General features: G+C 36.4%; 4 protein-coding genes and 1 long non-coding RNA gene across 6 annotated transcripts; all 5 read right to left on the bottom strand.

The window, feature by feature from the left end:
• Positions 1–310: 310 nt before the first annotated feature.
• LOC103330319 (uncharacterized) lies at positions 311–1,073 on the bottom strand. Its single transcript, XM_008232874.3, has one exon. It carries the CDS (start codon positions 979–981, stop codon positions 580–582), a length of 402 nt encoding a protein of 133 aa, XP_008231096.2. The 5' UTR covers positions 982–1,073; the 3' UTR covers positions 311–579.
• Positions 1,074–3,387: 2,314 nt separating this feature from the next.
• Positions 3,388–4,407, bottom strand: LOC148918020 (uncharacterized). Its single transcript, XR_016126190.1, has 2 exons — positions 3,716–4,407; positions 3,388–3,635 (listed from the first exon to the last, which is right to left on the bottom strand). It is a non-coding gene; the product is annotated as an uncharacterized LOC148918020 (long non-coding RNA).
• Positions 4,408–5,063: 656 nt separating this feature from the next.
• LOC103330318 (squamosa promoter-binding-like protein 13A) lies at positions 5,064–7,491 on the bottom strand. 2 transcript variants are annotated; one of them, XM_089050713.1, is made up of 4 exons: positions 7,376–7,491; positions 6,560–7,088; positions 6,276–6,409; positions 5,064–5,946 (listed from the first exon to the last, which is right to left on the bottom strand). In XM_089050713.1, the coding sequence occupies exons 2-4, from the start codon at positions 7,039–7,041 to the stop codon at positions 5,393–5,395; spliced, it is 1,170 nt and encodes a 389-aa protein (XP_088906839.1). In that variant the 5' UTR covers positions 7,042–7,088; positions 7,376–7,491; the 3' UTR covers positions 5,064–5,392. The 2 variants fall into 2 exon arrangements, with proteins under 2 accessions (XP_088906839.1, XP_008231095.2); XM_008232873.3 differs by having other exon boundaries at positions 7,451–7,469.
• Positions 7,492–10,352: 2,861 nt separating this feature from the next.
• Positions 10,353–12,779, bottom strand: WRKY45 (WRKY DNA-binding protein 45). The gene is made up of 2 exons (XM_016793585.2): positions 12,042–12,779; positions 10,353–10,829 (listed from the first exon to the last, which is right to left on the bottom strand). Exons 1-2 carry the CDS (start codon positions 12,536–12,538, stop codon positions 10,652–10,654), a joined length of 675 nt encoding a protein of 224 aa, XP_016649071.2. The 5' UTR covers positions 12,539–12,779; the 3' UTR covers positions 10,353–10,651.
• A 2,012-nt stretch (positions 12,780–14,791) lies between these two features.
• LOC103330316 (NAD(P)-binding Rossmann-fold superfamily protein) lies at positions 14,792–17,751 on the bottom strand. The gene is given in 4 exon segments (NM_001293250.1): positions 14,792–15,314; positions 16,427–16,656; positions 17,185–17,384; positions 17,626–17,751. Coding segments are annotated over 4 exon segments (804 nt in total). The 5' UTR covers positions 17,721–17,751; the 3' UTR covers positions 14,792–15,035.
• Positions 17,752–19,590: the final 1,839 nt, after the last annotated feature.

Below are 19,590 nucleotides of genomic sequence, written 5' to 3'. Positions count from 1 at the left end.
GGAAATTTACCAAATAGGTTGGAGAAAGCCTAAAAAAAAGAAAAGAAATATAATAAATGTTGAAGACACGACAGAAGGGAGAATGGAAGAAATAAGAACCAAAAGTTACTAAAACTTTTCTTTTTCTTTATATTTATATACTCTGCTTCTCATCTATATATGCCCTTATATTCATTGAAAAATAGAAAGAAAAAAGAAGCAGCAGAAGCGTAATTAAATGAGTCATTGAATTAGGAACTGTTCTCTCTCTCACTCTAGGACTTGTGTTCTGCAGTTCATCTGCGATACATATAATTTATACACACATTAATTTAATGTTAAGATATAATCGGGTGCATATATGTATGAAATTGAAATGAATTATTACAAATTGCTCCGTTTGAGGGAACATGATACTCATGCATGCATACCATACTCCTAATTTAAGTCCTAGATTTGGGGATGCAAATATAATTAAAACAAATTAATGAAAACCTGCCTCCTTCTTTTTGTTCCGATGTTTATGGATTTTTATTATGAGATGGAACTGGTGGATGGATCATAGTAGTAATTATACATAGTGCCTAGCTAGCTAGCTAATTACGCGGCGTGTTCCTTCCTTTGTGGTCCAGAGTTGATTCGTTCAAGCTTGAAACGTTCTTGAACAGATGAAATATAGGTTGCAGCCTTCATATCAACACTCTCATCACCGGCTGCAGCCGCACCGTAATGTTTATGATCAAACTGCTGCTTGAGCTGGCTGCTATGGTCTGCAGCAGGAACTATAAATGAAACCGTCTGATTAGGCTGAGCAGCAATCACATAGTCCATGAACCCAACTGAATAAGCAGCTGTGTTAGGAGAAGCCTGGCTCGGCTTAACCTTGCTGCTGGCCATGCCCATGCTGCTACATTGCATGCTTGTTGTGGAAGGTTTGGCAGCTCGGTAGAATGGCATCAACTTCCCCTTCATGAAACCTCTGCGCTTACGATTCAACTCCATCAATCTTAAATCTCACCTTTTTTTCTCCCTTACCTATGTAGCTATAGCTCTAATATCAAATGTGTTGGCGCATCTTTGTACTGCAAACTGAGGCTATATATAACACTTGCTGGGTAGGTACCAATTTTTTTTTTTTTTTTCATTTTTTATAGTTGTATTACTTGTACTCAAGTTGAAAAGAGTGCAAGATAGACATGATCGATCAGGATGTGTTGTGGTCCTCAATTAAATATCTTGAAGCATCATCTTTTTGAAGTCTTGGTCTACTGTGCCTAATGCCTATGCATGTGTGTTCCATTTATTCCGATAAGTATCGATCTTGTATTACTTAATTAAACAGATACCAAATACTTTATAAGATATGCGTTGTGAATTAATTACCAATAATTGTGAATTAATTATTAAATATATGCGTTGCCTAACGCACTGATTTAGCTATCTGCTCGGAGAACCATTTTCTTGGAGAGGTTTGGTGAGAGTTAGGCTGCACAGTACGTAAAATACTAATAGCAGAGTAGTCTGTTTTCCTCAGTATTCTTAACTAGTAATTAATTAGTTGGTAGTGACATATAGTTAAGCATCAGAATACAGACAGATGAGAGGATCATTAGCCCTTATAGGCAAAGTCTTAGTTGAGGGAATTAGGCAAGAATTATGCATCCCCAACTGCCACTAATTAGCCTATCATTATTAGCTAGCAATTAATTCATAATATATATTATAATTAAGGACATGTTTTCCATAATGCAGATATATACTGGCCCTGCAGCAACCATATATCATATCTGCTGATGATTCCCCCAAGTTCCAAAGTGCTTTTAACTGTCCTCCGCTTGATCCAAAAGGATAAAATAAAACCAATTAGAGAAAAATACATCTCCAAAAAGATAAAGTACTTGAAAGATGATATAAGGTTGTGATCTTTCAAGTAACCGAACTTGGAAAGACGATGCAAACTGGATGATGATCCTTTACAGAGAGAATATATATCTATGTATATAGTAGCTAGGCAGCAGTACCTCATGCTTCTTGTTAGTGTACTTGGATTGGATGAGGCATATGCTGCTAGAGACCAGAGAGAAAGCAAGCATATTTACTTGGAAAAGAAAAAAAAGGTAAAACTTGCAAACTTGCAGGAGCATATACTTTGGCGGATAAGAATGGTGTCTTTTTCAACGTACACTAAGCACAACTCTCTGATCCCACAGGAGCACTTTCATGATCACATATGAAATGCTTTTCAATTTTCATGTAGCGAAGAATTAATGCACAGCCTATATATATATATATATATATATATATATATATGACACAGATCGATGAAGGATTTGCTGATACATTGAATAATCCATGTACATGTTAATCTGTCAAATATTTTGATCGATCACCTCAAATTGATTTGTTTCATTCCAAAACAAGAAACAAGATATTTGCAATATCTATTCTAGCTACTTTTATAATCTGAAGAACTTCTTGCAAGACAGCAGAAAAAGCATCTGATCTCTGTCTATCTACTTTTGCTTGATGGATCAAGCTGCGGTTTATGATACTTGCAAATTGGTTTGCTTTACTCAGACATGTGCTAGACAGTAGAAAAGCGATAAAGTATCCACGTTTCTCAACTTTCACGGATAAGATATTCTACCTGATTGACAAGTCGCTATTCTCACTTCCCCCCCAATATATTACATACACAAGTGGAGAAATTCTTCTGCACAGTCGTTGTAGAGTGTTACCAATCCGCTTATGTTAGAACATATGTACAAATTTATTAATATTATACCCTAATATCCGTATTAATAAAACATAAATTATAGTAATACCACATAATGATGTTTTAATCATTAATTGTTGGAATTCTTGTATTTTTTTTTTCCATTTTTCATTTTTTTTTTACATAATAAAATTTAGATTTATAATTGATTCTACGTACATGGACTTATACATGTTCTTCCTCCGAATCTTTGACTCTTAATTTGTTTTGGTTTCGAATTTTGATGCGTAAAGTTATCAAATATTTGCATGAAGCAGAGGCGTAGTTGCTTTGCATCCACAACTTTTGTGTTTTTGCCAGAAGCATACGTAATAGCTGATCTCAAAATTCTATGGAAATTGTAACCCGAAGAAAAAAAATTCTTAGGCAATTGAAGAAATCTTATTTAAATTATTTACATTAGTTTCTTAAGTGACTTACCTTAACATGACAGCAGAGATCTCTTTTTCACTTTTTTGATGTCTCAATCATTAGGATTGGGAATGGGAAAGAGTTATTTGCACTAATACCCTCTCAAATTTTTTATTTTTTCACAAAACTCCCTGAGGTTTCAATAATCACGAACACCCACTAAGGTTTTCAATTGTTTTCACAAACCCTTTTTTGTTGATTTTTCATTAAAGTATTAATGATTTTATATATAAAAAATTCTCGAAATGACAAAATTAGCCTTTGAGATTAGATTGCACATACATTTATTTAGGTTGATTTTGTCATTTGCACACATTTAAAAAAATAAAATCATCAAATTTTGAATGAACAATCAACTAAAAGGGAGCAGATTTGGGTCACAACTCGATGAAATTTCTTGTTGGTCTGCACTCGAATTTGGGTGTAAGAGGGCGAATTCACTATCTTGACCAACTGGTTTAACCCACATCTGCACAATGAGCCACAATCTTATCAAGTTAAGAGAAAATGCATGAAAAAGAAAAATCAACAACGTGTTATTCAAGCGACCTTAATAATCCAAGGAAACTATCGCCTATTATGGGTTTGTGTTTTCTAAAGTTGTTGGTTGATGAGTTTTTGGAACCAAAAAAAAAAGTTGTCGGTTGACGAGTTCTTTTTTGGAGACTGAACATGATATTGGCACGGCTCAATCAAATTAAAGGACCCAACTAACAGTTGAGAAGTTTGATTTGATTGAGCCACGCCAACATCAACATCATCATTCCACCAAAATGCTACGGCTAGTCAACATTAACGACATTAATCATCGAGCAGGAAAATTAAAATTCAATAGCCTGAATGCGCTGCAAAACTTGAATATCCCATGTTTCATCCACCGTTCTTTATATTTCTCATCACATCGGCGGAGAGAAACGGTATAAAACATGTCAGATGGAAGTTTTACTCCTGAATGCGTGGATGCATGACTGCAAATGCAAATCTGTCAGTGATCCAGCAGACAAAAGAAAACAGAGATGAAATAATCAGAAGCTAAAGAGCAGAGTGTATGGTCTAAGAGGAAGATGTTGAAACTGATAGCAGGGAGGAGGGTTAGCATAGAGAATGGCTTGGACTTTGAAATGTTAATTTGCTTTGTTATGTATGCATATATATAGGGAAGGAGCAAATGCTGTACAGAAAAGAAACCCCAAGTCAATACTAAAATAGTGATTTTCTGATTGATGTCAAACCTGATTTCATCTTTTACACCTAATGTTGTTGGAAAGATATCAAATATGCTTGCTATTTGACTGAGTGTTTTCCCTCAGTATGACGATAGGATAAACTACCAGCAAACAATGATTTGATAGATGCATGCTACTTTTCAATGAATCAAGGAAAATAAGGATTACTTCACGTATAAGCACTCTGAATCCAAACCTAATTCTGTTCTTTCACTTTCAATATTTGCTCAGGAATGTTGGTTAACTTATGGCCAACTCAGAATGCTTAGAATGCTGCCTGATTGATGTAATAATCTGACCAATTGCTTTTTACATCAATCAGGCAGCATTTTAAGCATTCTAATTGGACCAATTACAATCACTCCAAATCAAGTCACTGTTACTTTGGCTTTAACTTTAAGTTGAATCTTCTGATGCCAGAAAAATCTCTTGGACTTCAAGGCTGAGCTCAGCTCTATATCACACACACGCATCTCAGAGTTCATATGTCTTCGGTTCGGTCGCATTTTGTGTTCAGAATTCATTCATTCAACAAGATTAGGAGGACTAATTTCGCACCATTGCTTTCCTAATTGTCCCGCTAATTGTAGTGGGTCAGTAGGACATCATTGTTGGTGGTGGCTTAGTGGTGGTGTGACGACCACTCTTGACTTGGTTCCTCAATGATGTGATTAAGTGCTCCACAAATACATAGTGTCTTCATTTCAAATTTTAATTGAGAATGCAACACATTTAGCAGAATTCAAACCTAAGTTTGCATCTCCATGAAACAGAGAGGCAAAGAAATAGGACTTTGTTTATACAATTTAAAACACAAATACTTGACAACCACAAACTAGTATCTGGTAAGAGCTGTGACATTACCAACCAAAGCCATTACAACCACAATTTTCTGCAGTTGACTTGTCCCAGATTATGTTTATTCGAGACCACATAAACTAGTAAACTAGCACAAACACAAGTCTGCCGCATATTCATATGCCCTGTAGGTTGCATCAGACTACTCCAATAAAATTGGAAGCATTTGCGCCCCATTGTCCAAAAAGCCATCAGGCCCCATGAGAAACATCATTTCTGGATTGGCAGCCTTGTCCTCCGCATCATGTGAGCATGAGAATTCTGCAAAACTGCCGTTCATCTGTAGTCTCGAGTCTAGGAGCTGACCTGGATGAGTAGTAGTGACATTGGACTGAGTCACTGAAGCTTGTGCTGGATGTGATGACAGAAGATAGAGAGCACAACCCGAGTCAATGACTCGAGTCATACCATCAGAAGACATTACATGACCGCCCTTTCTGCTTTCTGCCGGTGAGGCAGCAGTTGTTTGAAATGGCTGCTGGCGCAAGAAAGTTTGAGGGGCTGCCCGGTTGCCTGAAGCAGCTTTAGGGTCATTATTTGTCTGCAACAAAAGAAATGGTTTATCTCCTCCATTGAATGAAGGATGGCGGCTGTAAAGCATGGATTCTGCTCCCTTTTTGGCTTCCACAGGCCACATACTTCTCACATTATTGGTTGCACATAGCTGCGGGTTACTAAATTGCAAGATTCTGGGACCTGAATGTTAATTAGATAGGCATATCAATCCCATAATCAAAGGCCATAATCAATATGAATTGGTTACCCAAGGAATGAAGAAAAGGGTATTCTAGCATAGCAGTTCTTGATCAATAGCTTGACAATTTGAAAAGTTAACTAGGCAAGGCAAGCTCTTCAAAATTATGATCTGCCAATTTGGACAAATTGTGAATACTGTCAAAGCTAAATGAACTGTCTCAATTCAGTTTGGTTCTTCTAAACGAAAGAGTTTATTACAATTAGGCAAAACAAGTTCTGGATATAACCAAATTGAAGACTGCAACAACAACAAATAAAACAGTTAATACCTTTGTAACCGGACAGGAAGTTGGAAGTGAAGTAGAGGGATTCTGGTTTAGGCTTCCTCCTGCGCTGGTTGTGACCGTTGAGACGTTTCCTGCAGCTTCTCTTCGCCTCATCAAACTCCACCAGAGAATGGAATCTACAACACTTGATGAAAAATCACATGTAAATATTGTAATTGTAATTGAAATTGAAAGAAGCTAACTTCCTAACAAATTGTACATAAAAATGAAAAAGAACCCTAAATTGATTAAAGCATGGTGATTGCAGAATTGATCATAAATATAACCTGCTGCACTGCTGGCAGAACCGTTTCTGTTCACCCCTAACGGTGACAACAGGGGTCTTGGAGTGGAGCTCACAGACTCTATGGCGTCGGTGATACTCCCTGCAAAGACTGAGGTCTGTCTTGCAACCCTCAACCAAGCATGACATTTTCTGCTCATCAGCTCCATTACTTTTAACCCTTTTGGATGATGATGATGAAGATGATGGTGACGATAACGGTGACGATGATGACGCCACAGCTGAGGGCTTATTTGGGTCCTTGAACAAGTGTCCAGCAGGAGGAGCATCAGACAAGTTCAAATCCACTAGTAAAGATCCAGCAGCTGCTGATCTCTTCTTCTTCTGGGGTTGTGAGATGGACCCAACCAAAGCAGCAAGGTCACTATCTTTTTCCTGTTTTTGCTGCTCCAATTCCAACTCCAACTCCAACTCCAGCTCATCAGTTGAATCCCAACAAGCAAAGTCCTTAAAGTCCCACTCCATAACCACCACCACAACAACTCTGCCTTCTTCTCTAATCTCCTCCTTTCCTAGAGACGAGAGAGAGAGAGAGAGACACACACACACACACACACACAAGGCTTAGGCAGTGAAGAAGAAAAACACATAAACTTCCAGAGAAATTGAGCTGAAGATAATTAGCAGCAGCACTGTGTTATCCCTGTTCCCTCCAAAACAAGGAAGGTCAAGGGATTCATTGCAAAGTGCAAACTCAAAGTAGGAATCAATGACTAGCCCAACAAATATAATTTAATCACAACCCCTCCACTCACACACTCTCTCAGAGGGAAAGGGAATATATATATAAATTAATTACTTAGCCCATATTGCTGATTTGTTATTGTTAACAACACCAGAAAGAAACAGAGCAGATAAATCCAGCAAGGACCACCTGAGGCTGAGAGTTTTGTCTAGTTTTTCCTTCTTCTTTTCTGCTTGTTTTTTTTAAATTTGGTAAACCATTAGGAGGAGGGCAAAACAAATACATGTAATAAATTACAAAAAAGTATATAAAAAGAAATAATGAAGATAATAAAAGAGAAAGAGACAGGTATTGTTACTTTCAACTTTTCAAAACAGTTGCAGCATTTTATAATCATCAACATGGAGGAAAAAGAAAGTACTCAAAAGAAGCGAACCCAGAAGGCAGCCACGTCGTCCTCCATCTATCCTTGCATATAAAAATATAAAATATAAATCTTTCAGCTTCTGTATTCTAATTTCTATGTCACTCCCTCCCACGAGAATGAGTCATCACAAGGCTCCATCCATTTGATTTCCATATATGATCCATTATGAATCCCAAATATGGTATAACAAATCTTAATCCAAGATAAGCACCATTATTTTCAACACTTGAATTAATATCACTGCTGCCCCCCACTGCTTTTTTTATTATTTAATAGAATAATTGAATATTTGAACAATTGAATAATGGAATTGGGCGCACCACTACCACTGCTTCTTTCCTAATCTCTTCATATTATTTATGATATGGATCAATCAACTCAGTTTAGTGCTATACTTGTTTTTAATATTGAAAAACAAAACATTTGTGTGTGAATCACTCACCTTTTATCGTATGAAAACAAAATTTAAAGTCATATAATTCGTAATTTTATCAATTAGCTCATTTTAGTGATTCTTCATTCTAATGTTGGAAAAATTCTGGCATTTCAATACCTCCATTTTTTCATTAATAAACAATATATACATACGTATGTGAGGACGTTATTTCCTTTCTACTTACAGAAATTCTCATATACATACGTGCCGGTGAGATAATAATATATACATATATATAATTTTTGGTGGGTGAAATATTTAATGGGAAATTAAACGAAGACCACTAGTCCATAGGGATATCTAGTTGTCGACAATCATAAAAGAATGACTTTTGGTTTAGGGCTGGTCTTTCTAGACGGTAGACACCTTACGCTTAAATTAATTTTCTTTTCATGTAAGTGGTGTAATAACCATAATTTAAGCAGATAAATATATATAGTTTCCCTGTATTTGATGCCTTGAAGGAGTCAAATTTTTTAAAATCTCGTTCGTTGTGAGTTGATCATATATATAATATATTGGACAGATTATTATTAAAGTGATGGAATTACTCATACTATATATATAATCAAGGAAATTAACAGGTGGATAATCCTTTTCAAGTTCTTACTACTAGCACCATAAGATTATAAGAATTGGATTTGCTCATAATCATATCATACTTATCTACTTCTTTCCTTTTTCTTTTTCTTGTTGGTAAATACCACGAGGTGTTCCCACACTTAAAGGGTGGAATTAATCCCCGCTCAAAATTTGGCTTGTCTTGATCACAAAGTGCTCCCAACTAGATTTGAGCTCCTTTCATTGACACACTAGGTTGTCTACCAACTCGAGATGACAGTTTGCCGACACCATATCTTGTGGTTTGTTTTTTTTCTTTTTCAAAAGACATAGAATATTTATAACATCAAAAAATTCATAAAAAGCCTATTGTGGGCTATATTCCTCAATCCTAATCAAGCTTTTATTGTCTCCCGATTTGGGAGAAAAGTGTTGAGGATTGACCCATAATCATTTATTTCGTAATTAATTAGTGAAGTGGGTCTCCAAAGTCGGTACTTATAGTAGTATTACTACTAGGCCCAATACAAACTAATAAGGGCTCATACAATAGAGGCAGGAGGTCCAAGCAGCCGGTCCATTTGGATGTTCTTCTATAGTCGATTGCTTTCCTAATCCTATCACTAAATAAATTAAGAGTGCTACTATTTCTACCCACTTGTCCTATTTTCCCACCCACCTTTATCTTTAAAATTTTAAAATAAATTTATCCATTTGTAAAATGAAGACTTAAATTTTTTAAAAAAACACCTATTCTCCTTCATCCCTGTCAACCCCAACTCCTCCCTTCTCTCCCTCATCCCGACCAAACCCAAATCAAAGTTCCAATAAAGCTTCAAAATTTTCAACTGGGTCCAATACAATTCCATCATATTTCTCCTCAGTTTCTAAACCCAGGACATAAGCTTTCTATTTCATTTGCTCAGTTTGCTCTTCATCTTCTTTCTAATTCTAGCATTTCTCTCTATTATTGTTTTCGTCCAGTGGAGAGGCAATGAACATTGAGAGCGATTATTATTATTTATTTAATAATAATACTTTACAGAGCATCCCACGCGTTTTGATTGATAGAGATTGAAGGTTTGAAGCATGCTTTGAATGAAAGTAAGGAGAATTTACTTGAATGAATAATTAAAGGATAATTTAGGAATAATGGTGGGTGCAAAAATAAAATTGTGTTTTTTCAAATTTACATGGTGGGTGGGAAGATAAGGTGAGTGAGAAAATAAGACTGGTGATTGGAAATAGTAGCACTCTAAATTAATAGAAAGGAAACTTGACTTGGTCCTCCTTAGAAATTGTGTGTTTTTTTCTCTTAAAAAAATAAAAATAAAAATAAATTGTGTGTTTTTTCAATTGGATCCTTGTAGCTAAAATTTATTTAATCGGGTCCCTATGGTTTAACACAATCAATATAAAATTAGAGAATCTATATCAATCTGCTATAGTTAGGCAGAAATGTCAAGTACGACACCTCTATCTGGGATATCAAAGGCATTCAAACCAAGTTGTGATATAGGTGTTGGCACACTAGCTACCATGATCAACTAACTTAACCCGTATATCATATGTGCTAATTGACAAACTCTTTAATTTGTCTTTACTCTGTAATTTGTAAATAAAACCTAACTGCAAAGACCTCATTAAATAAAACTATAAAGACTTAATTGAAAGGAAAAGAAAAAAGCCAGAATACTTAAATCAATTGATGCCATGAGCACAAACTAGTTACAGTACAGCTCTAACTAATAAAAGTAATTTGAATCACAAACTTATTTCCATATATGTAGAGAAATAATGTCTGTAATGTTTAGAAGAGTTGTTCTCTTTTACAAAAGCATGCTGCATGCTGCATGCTGCATGCATATGATTTCCTTAATTTATATCTGCATTGACGATGATGTGATGATGCTTCAGAATCCTTAATTTATATCTGCATTGATGATGATGTGATGATGCTTCAGAATCAGAAGGGGGTGTAGATTTGCATCTGATTCAAGATATGTTCAAAGTTATCAGAAGGCTTCTCAATTGGATGGGTGTGCATCCCTTCGTAAGTGGTCACCACAATGCCTTCATCCTTGGTTAGGCGTTGGACTTGCTTTTTCACATTGCACCCTTGGTACGTACATCGGTAGTAGCTTCTGCACCAAATTAATTAACAAGGGAGAGCTTCAGTTTTTCACTCATGGCTTCTGCATGCATGCATTATATGTAATCATTTTGAATTAATGCTAAGTGTAGAATAATTAAGAAAAAGAAAGTGTTAATTTACAAACAATATTGTTTAGGAATTGAAATTTGCAGTGCAGTGGTCATGCAGTATTTGGTGCAACCGATTAACTTACCGTCTTACGCTCTTCCTAGAACCAAATTAAACTTAGCAAAACTCTAATTATTGGCTTCAGGGATGACGATTATCTGAGTGTTAGATCACAGAAATCATTGATTAGGTGTTATGGTACCCTTTCTAATAGATTCAATTGTCCATGTATAGAACCCTTCTGAGGATCGATCGTGACTGTTTTTTCTTTATCAAAGCACTTCGATCGATATCATTCAACCTCAAAAAAGAGAGGAACAAGAAACTTACAACTGAAAAAACAAAAGGGGAGGAGATGGAAAACTAAACCAACACTCAGTCTAGGGCAAATATGATTTAATTATATCTTGGAGTTTTGACATGGATGTGGTCTCTCTATGTATGATTTTCAAAAATCAGGTCCTATTTTGATGTGGTCTCCCTATGTATCACAAGGGCCCGTTTGATTTGCGGAAATTTTTTTGCATCATAAGTTCAGTAAATATGAAATTGCATATTTCAAATTAGGAAAACTTTGCATGGATCAAGAGTTTTTATTAATATGTTCATAACCAATTAAGCCATGAGAGAGAGAGTCATGAGCCGAAAACCCTAAGACTAGATCGCAAAGTGAGAAAGAAAAACCTAGAATCGAAAGCGTTAGAAGTGCATCCAGAAATTAATTAAAGAAAAATAAAGAAATAATAATGAAAATCCTGGTGCATGCAAATGCAATTAATGTATGAAGAGAACCCCAATTTCTCCCCCGGCCATACATTAATTGTGAAGCGAATATCAAACAAAGATATTGTTTTCAATTCCTAGTGGAAAATCAAGTTAGGATCTTGCTCTTCTGCAAAGCCAGACGTGTTTATGGATGGCCATGGTGGGATCTGCTAGCTAATACTATACTTATATCAAATCTGGTACTCGTTGTCATCGAAATCACAAAAGAAAATGAAGGATTTAGGATGAAAACCGAACAAGTGATCACATCATATATATTATGTAGTAAGAAAAGATGAAGAAAAACGAAGCATATGTATACAGATACCTGGGAAATTTGTTGTTTTTGACCGCCTTTTGACCATATTTTCTCCACCGGTAGCCATCGTCAAGTATATCAACCTGACTTCTTGTTTGAAAAGCATATTTGGGCTTCCTCGTCTTCTTCTCCCCCTTGTTCTTGTTTCCTGAATTAGTGGCCTCATGAGGATTTTGATCAGCTCCAACAACAACATTATTAATATTAATGTTTGCACTTGCAGTAGTAGTCAGATCAGAATATTGCTGCTGCAGGTACCGATGATGATCTTTGTTTATCAAAACTTCTCTCCCAACGTGGTTTCCTGCTGATGATCTCAACCCCAGAAGTCCATTTGAACTTTGATCGCGGCCGTCAAAGTAGTTGTAAACTTGAGAGCTTCCCATTCCCATATGATGATCATCTGTAGTAATATTATTTGTTGCAGAGATAGGGATCATGGGATCATCATAGTTTGCTGATGATGTAGAAGAGGAGCAAGGGAAGAACATTTGATACTTCTCCATATGAAGAAAGAAACTAAGCCAGCTAGCTAGAGGCGGCTGAGATAAATGACCACAACTTTATTCTCTCTCTCTCTCTCTCCCTCCCTCTCTCTTTCTCTCTCTCTATATATATATACACTCACACAAAAGAGATATGATCACCAAAAAAAGAGAGTATGGTGTGGTGTCGTAAGAGGCACGAAAATGGTCCAAGGCAAAGGAATTATAGGCTTCATTAGCGGATATGTGATAGAGTGAGGTGCTGAGGAGGAGGGAGGCAGAAGATATATTGGAATAGTGGAGGCGGCTTCATCATTAGCCACACTATGAGTCTATGACTAGCTAATCTACGATTCATTACTTAATTAAGATAAATTATAGTTGAATGGTGGAGTGAAACAATATCTTTGGTTTGGTTGTGGTCGAGAAACACACACAAATGACAAATTAATGGGAGTTTAATTGTAAAGTTGGTACTGATGCATGCTATGCGTAGACTAAGAGCAGTCGCCTTTGGACTGGTGATAAATATATACATATAGTCGACTTGGCACATGTGTGGACAAATTGTGGCGCGTCCAACATGGACTCTATATATCTTTTATTTTTATTTTTATTTTTATTTTTGGTCTGACCATGACTTTATTTCATATTGGAGTTTGAATTGATGCATGCATTTGGGTTTGTAGTGCATGTCTGCAAAGTGTGCAACCACCTTTCCCGTGGTTTCCATGTAATTGCTAGCTACCATTCATTAATCATGTGCGTATTTGGCTTTATTACCCTTGATTTTAGTAAAGGGTATGTAGCTCAAGTAGTTAAAGAGCTAGTATTGGATCAAATTCGATTTCCAACATGTAGCTCAAGGTTCTATAAGTTCGATTTCCCTCTTTCTCAATATCGCTTATATTGAAATAAAACAACCTCATTTTGCATCACACTAGTGAGATATATATGGATCAAATTGGAGCAGTACATTAATCTTTCATAGCATGCATCGTATTTATTCATTATTGTATGCAACATGCATGTTAAAAGCAGACACTATATTTAATGGTAGCCATCCTAAAGATCGTTCAGAATAATATTTTGATTACTAAATTAATGTGTATATATTTACGGCACATTTACAAGCTAAAAAAAAGTTTAAAGAGACTTGGGAGAGAGATTTTGATTATCATAAAATTTGGTTATATTAGCTAAGTTTGGTCCAAGACAAAGTCACAATACAGAGACATGTGCATTTGAATTTTTGAAAAAGAAGTTCACGGATTAAGACTTTCCCGCAGCCCTCTATAATAATTAATAAACTTGAAAAGCAATACCTTTTTTGTTGGATTTTTCAAACAAATGGATGGTGATTTCTCCTCAAATAGCCTTACGCCACATTACATATGTTACAGTATTTGTATATGCTAGACACCAATTGTTGGGCTAACTTCTCTTCCTTCCTCACCTACAAGACTAAACCAGAGCCGTTTCAGCAACTGTTGTATTTCTTACATACAAACATGCACCCTGTCCTTGTTCTTGATTTCCATTTACCCTCTTTTTAAATTTGGGATGTGGATGTGTGGATGTCCCAACCCAAGGATATTAGTTGCCATTGTTGAACCACGACTTGCCACGAAATTCGCCGAAGCTTGATGATACAGATATAGTGTGTGAAACTTGAGACATGAGTTATGTTTGTGTCAAGGGTTTAATCTTGTGGACAAAATTGCCCTCTAATACGAGATTTGGTATCTGTCCATTGTCACACAAATTCAAGTTCGTATGTACTCTGTTTATCATTAGGATTGATTGTCGAGGGCCGGCGGGGGGGGACTGCTCATTCGACAATCAGCTACACAACACAAACGTATACAACCTAATCATTTAGGACATAGACAAAGAGAAAGATGCCAGACCTATCAATCAAAATCCTATCCAAGTTTGAAAATGTGTCACTTTATCAATCATTTGATCACGACCTCATTGACTCGTTCATGATGGGAAGTCCAATACCCATTTAGCAAAGAAAACCAGCTCTGCTGATTGAATTTTACCTGAACATCAACTTTTTTAGGCAAAAGATATTCATTCATTCATTCTAGAGTTTTTGATGCATCAACCTCTGCTCACACCTTGAGCATGGCGAGAAAAAGACCAGCCCATTTGAATTTCCATCCCAAAATAAATGCTGTTCAGACATTCTCATCGCATATATTATATCAAACCACAGATCATGAAAATAACATTTCATGCAGGAAGTTATGTTATGCCCATCTATTTGTAAGGGAACTGATTCAATTTTTGTGATTCATAAGGAAGAGAATTTGACAATGAAAGTTTATCTGAGATGTGGAGTGTAGGGTGCTTATTCAATTCCTGCACTTGATTGAATGCAGGATGAACACCTTTGCCGTGGACCCTGTTATACCAGTAAAATGGACTCGATCTGAAACATAATTGGCTAATCGACCTATGAGCAGACCTAATCAACTAATGGCCTGTCAAAATATAACAGCGAGAAGAATCACATATAAGAGCGCATCCGAGGTCTCGTCAGAGACTGTGCCCCATCAACAAATATGGTTGTGCCTGTCATGTACTTTGACCCATCACTGATTAAATATATGACAGTTGAAGCCAGATCGTTTTTAACATCAAGCCATCTCTCCAATGGAGCTGCCTCCTTCACCAACTTCTTTGCTCTCTCCATACCCACAAACATTGGATATTCATCTTCTAGGTGCAAACCACGGGCAATTGCATTGACCCTAATCTGGTATCTACCAATCTCCAAAGCCGATGTCTGAAAATAGCAGCAACAAAAGGTTTTATGCAAAATTCAACTTCAGATAAAAAAGAAAATGAAACATAAAAGATAAATGAAAAATATACTAGAAGTTGTAGACATATGCAACAAGCAGCTCAAAATGTACTAAGTTTTAGAAATACACAACACACACTAAAATGAACTTGTACCTTAAAAGACAATCACAACACCAGAGATATGTGCAATGCTTATGCCTCAGGTGTCTAACTTAAAGTCAATTTAGGAAATACCAAAGAGCAAGACCTCAGAAGGCCCTTACATCAAGGCTACACCTAAAAGTGTACGACCGATATGGGGAACAAAGGTACTTCAAATCCACCCAACAAAGTAGTCACAAGACTCAGAATTCGCTGTTGAAGTGATAGGTATTATATAGAAAACCAAACTACACCATCCCATCCTTTTTCATAGAACTGCATCTTCTATGCTCAAACATTTCCAATATACCAATGCCATTGAACTCAATGAGACTTCTCCTCATCAATGTGGTAACTTACTTTTTGTTACTTCTATCCCTGCACTATATTTCTTAAATTGACACAATGACCATCCAACAGGTAAACAATCACTCTAAATCTGTTAACCATCTTAGCAAACTAGCGGACATGATGGAAATTAAGCAAAATCATGATTCATCTCAGTGTTTCACCTCGCATGACTCAAAGCGTATATAAAATCACTTCAAACTATTAACTGGGGAATTCTTATCCAGGTGTAGTATGATCTACATGCTGCTAGCTTACTATAACTGGGTGGACTCAAGAAATCTATGAGATGTTTTGGATAACCAACACCGTAGAATGCTAATTCCTAAAACAGAATTTCTTCTTTTGCTTCTGCAAGTTACCACACTACCTAATGCAAAATCACTCACAAAAAACCCTGTAAATTCAAGGTTGCTAATAAACCAAGAGAAACTCAAATTTGTGTATTCAAACATGAGTGGCTGACATAGTTGCTTTCCTTGAAAGACTGATTCCTGACATTAAAAAAGTTCATTTGTGGAATTAAGGTACTCAGAACACATATGCAGCCGCAGTGTACTTGTTGATTGTATGTGCATGCATGAATGAATACAAATAACATACCCTAGCTAACTGCTGCACGGCTGCGGAGCATGCACTGTAGGCAGCAGCTCCTGGATAAATCCCTCTTTCAGCTCCAATTATCGAGGTCAAAAATATGATGGAACCTCCTGACTTATAATCTCGCATTCTTCTGCCAACAGCATTTAACAGAAACCATGCAGACATAAAGTTCCTCTTCATTATCTTTTTAAACTCATCTTCAGCTAATTCTAGATGCTCCTGCATTTTCCCTGTTCCAAACATCAGAAATGCTTATGTCCAACTAAATTGCAACAACCTTTACATAGGTTCTAGAAACTAAATTGGACAGTAAAATCGACGAAGAATGTCCATAAAAGAAGTTGTTAACATGTTTTGACACAGGATCAACATACTCCCAAGAAAGGGGAATCAGATCGGTTCATCAGCCTTTGAAAATAAAAGTGAATATCTTCCAGGAAAAAGCTGTTGCCCTTTTTTGTCAATTAGCATAAAGTCAATTCCACATAGGTATTGTGCTATTGCTGACCATAACCCAGTCACGCATGGCAAACAGTGTTTTGGAGACTTAATAGTTAATACAATTTTCAAATACCAAGTATTTTCCCCAGTTTTCTCTTATCCATTTTATATATGTGGCTTGAAGTTATAATATAATTGCCAAAAGCAAGGGAGCAGGAACCCAGAACCCAACAAAGATATATGCCAACAACTTGTTCATTCCAAATTGTACACAGCAATTGAGTTCTCCAAGTATATATATGATAGAGATTGCGTACCTTCATAACTATAGCAATGCACAAAGGCATCCAGATTGCCCAAAATGTGGCATGCCTTATCCACTGCTTCATCAAAAGCTCCTTCTCTCTCGTCCTCCATGTCTACATCAACCACCTCAACTGGCACGACACCCTCCAATGAGCCCTTTATTTTCTGTTGAATGCTCCGCAGACAGCTCTCCTTTCCCATCAAGACCAGACTGATTACGCAAAGCACCAAGGACAAAAACAAAAAGGAACCATTTAATAATACATAGAAGAAATCTTGAACCACCCATTTGTCCGTTCAATCACAAAATGCACCCAAATGAATTGAGACCCAGAAACGAGCAGATTCAGAAATTGACAATTTTAATTGAAGAAATTGAAAAGAAAAAAAGGAAGATGAAAAGATTGGAATTTATATGGGGAAAAAAGTAAAGGGTTGGGAAATCAGTTCACCTGCATCCCCGCTGGGCCAAAGAGAAGGCAATATTGTGTGAAATGGCATCCCCGTTGGAGGTGAGCAAAACTTTCTTCCCAGGAGAAGTCCCCATTTTCTAATTGAACAAGGACTCGACTGATACACTTATATAGTGTAAAAACTAAATCAAGAAATGAATTAAAAAGGGTTGGTGGTGTGTAATAAATAAGAAAAGTGAGAGTCTGCTCTGCGTCTCGTTCGTGAAAAGAGTGAACGAGTCAGTCTCTTCTCGCTGACTAAAGATTAAATATAGCTTTCTTTCATTTGGGAATTGAGATGCAGAGATAGAGATTACACACGCAGAGCCTGCCAAATATCAAATTGAATACGTAATTCTGATTCATTCATGACTCATTAGGCTTCTGCGCACGCCTTCATGGTTTCTCCGCTAAAAAGAAAGAAACACGTGGAGATCACATGAGCTGTCGAGCCAAAATATAACAGCTTGTCCTAAGTAACTTCTTCCCAAGCAACCAACAATCTATTAATGAGATTTTTATTCCCTTGTGATAAGTGGTATATATCACGTGGAAAAGTGACAATCAATTCTAATAATTTTATGTAAATGTGGATTCTGTCTAGTGGTAAGTTCGCAGTGTTTGGTGATTGTGGTGGTGCTGGTGGTGGAGGTGGTGGTGGTTGTGATGGAAGTTGCACAGAAACTTTTCCTGAAGGCTGTTGAAGATGGATGGCTGTGTGGGTTTTGACTATTGACCCAAAGGAAGGAAGGATCACCAGGGGATTCAGTCAAACTACAAATTGCTAGGTAAGTTATTGCCAAGGACAAGGGGGCTTCCCACGAGTAGACGTAGTTTCTGATTCTGTAATCAATCTATTAAGGGGTCAATTACTTTTTGTTGAATGGTGACAATGGGGACAAAGGCCCCATCAAGAAAAAGCTCACAATTATTTTGACCACAAAAAATAATTTACAAAATAAAAAGCTCACAACTAAGTGCATTGATTATTCGTCCCAAAAAGATAACACTGATTAGTTTATTTATAATTCTTAGTTTTCCTGCGAAGATTTATGAATATGGGAAATTTCAAACCCATTCTTTAAGCAAAAAGTATTTACACCTAAGTCGTTGAATTAGTAATGAGTTAGAATTATGATACGTTCAGACTCATGATTCTACTAATGAAAATAAAAAAATAAAATTGACATATGAAACTTTCTTATAACGGGAATATGTCACAGTAATGTCTTAAAACCAATTACACAATGTCATACATATAACTTTCTCACATAACATTATGTAATTGTCTTAAGATATTACAACGATGACATCCTCTCTGCATCAAAGTTCTTATCCTAAACTTAAAATCAAACTCGAGTCCTTAGCTTTGATTTGACTTGACTTCAAATTTCATTTCTTAGGGTAATGTTTGTTGAGATTGATGCTTTCTTGTTGGGGACGGATTGTTCACATTGATGTTCCTTTGTTTCCCTTTTTATTTGGTTGGGGCCAAAAAACACGTTCTGTCTGCCCTCTGCCATGAGGAGGTGTGCTACTACAACGTCAGCGTCCGTTTTGTGAAAACGTGAAAAGATGGGGCACCGATCCATTTCTTGTTCTTTATCGCACGCATATATTACTGAGTTCGGACAGCTGCACATGTTGCCCTTTGTATATTATCATTTGCACATTTTGGATGCCAGTTTCGTGGAATACTCATGTCAGCCCTTTTCTTTGTTAAATTCGTCAATATGAATATTATTAATTTATGATCAACTACTGCGCTATTAGACGGTTGATATCCAATTTAAATACTGGGATAATATTAATAATCAATTGAAATAATTATTAAGGAAAATACTTGTTAAATTTCGTGAGAAACACGTGAAATAAGGGTGAAAGAAAAAGAAATACAAGTTAAATATATGTACAACTCTCAAACGTTTTAATGATGGGTTTCCAGAGTACGTTGCTTTTCATGAA

The sequence above is a fragment of the Prunus mume genome, linkage group LG4 (genome assembly GCF_029339155.1).
Source record: "Prunus mume cultivar Tortuosa linkage group LG4, ASM2933915v1, whole genome shotgun sequence".
NCBI classification, from domain to species: Eukaryota; Viridiplantae; Streptophyta; class Magnoliopsida; order Rosales; family Rosaceae; genus Prunus; species Prunus mume.
The sequence above is the reverse complement of the archived record's forward strand: the minus strand, read 5'-3'. Positions and strand labels throughout refer to the sequence as shown.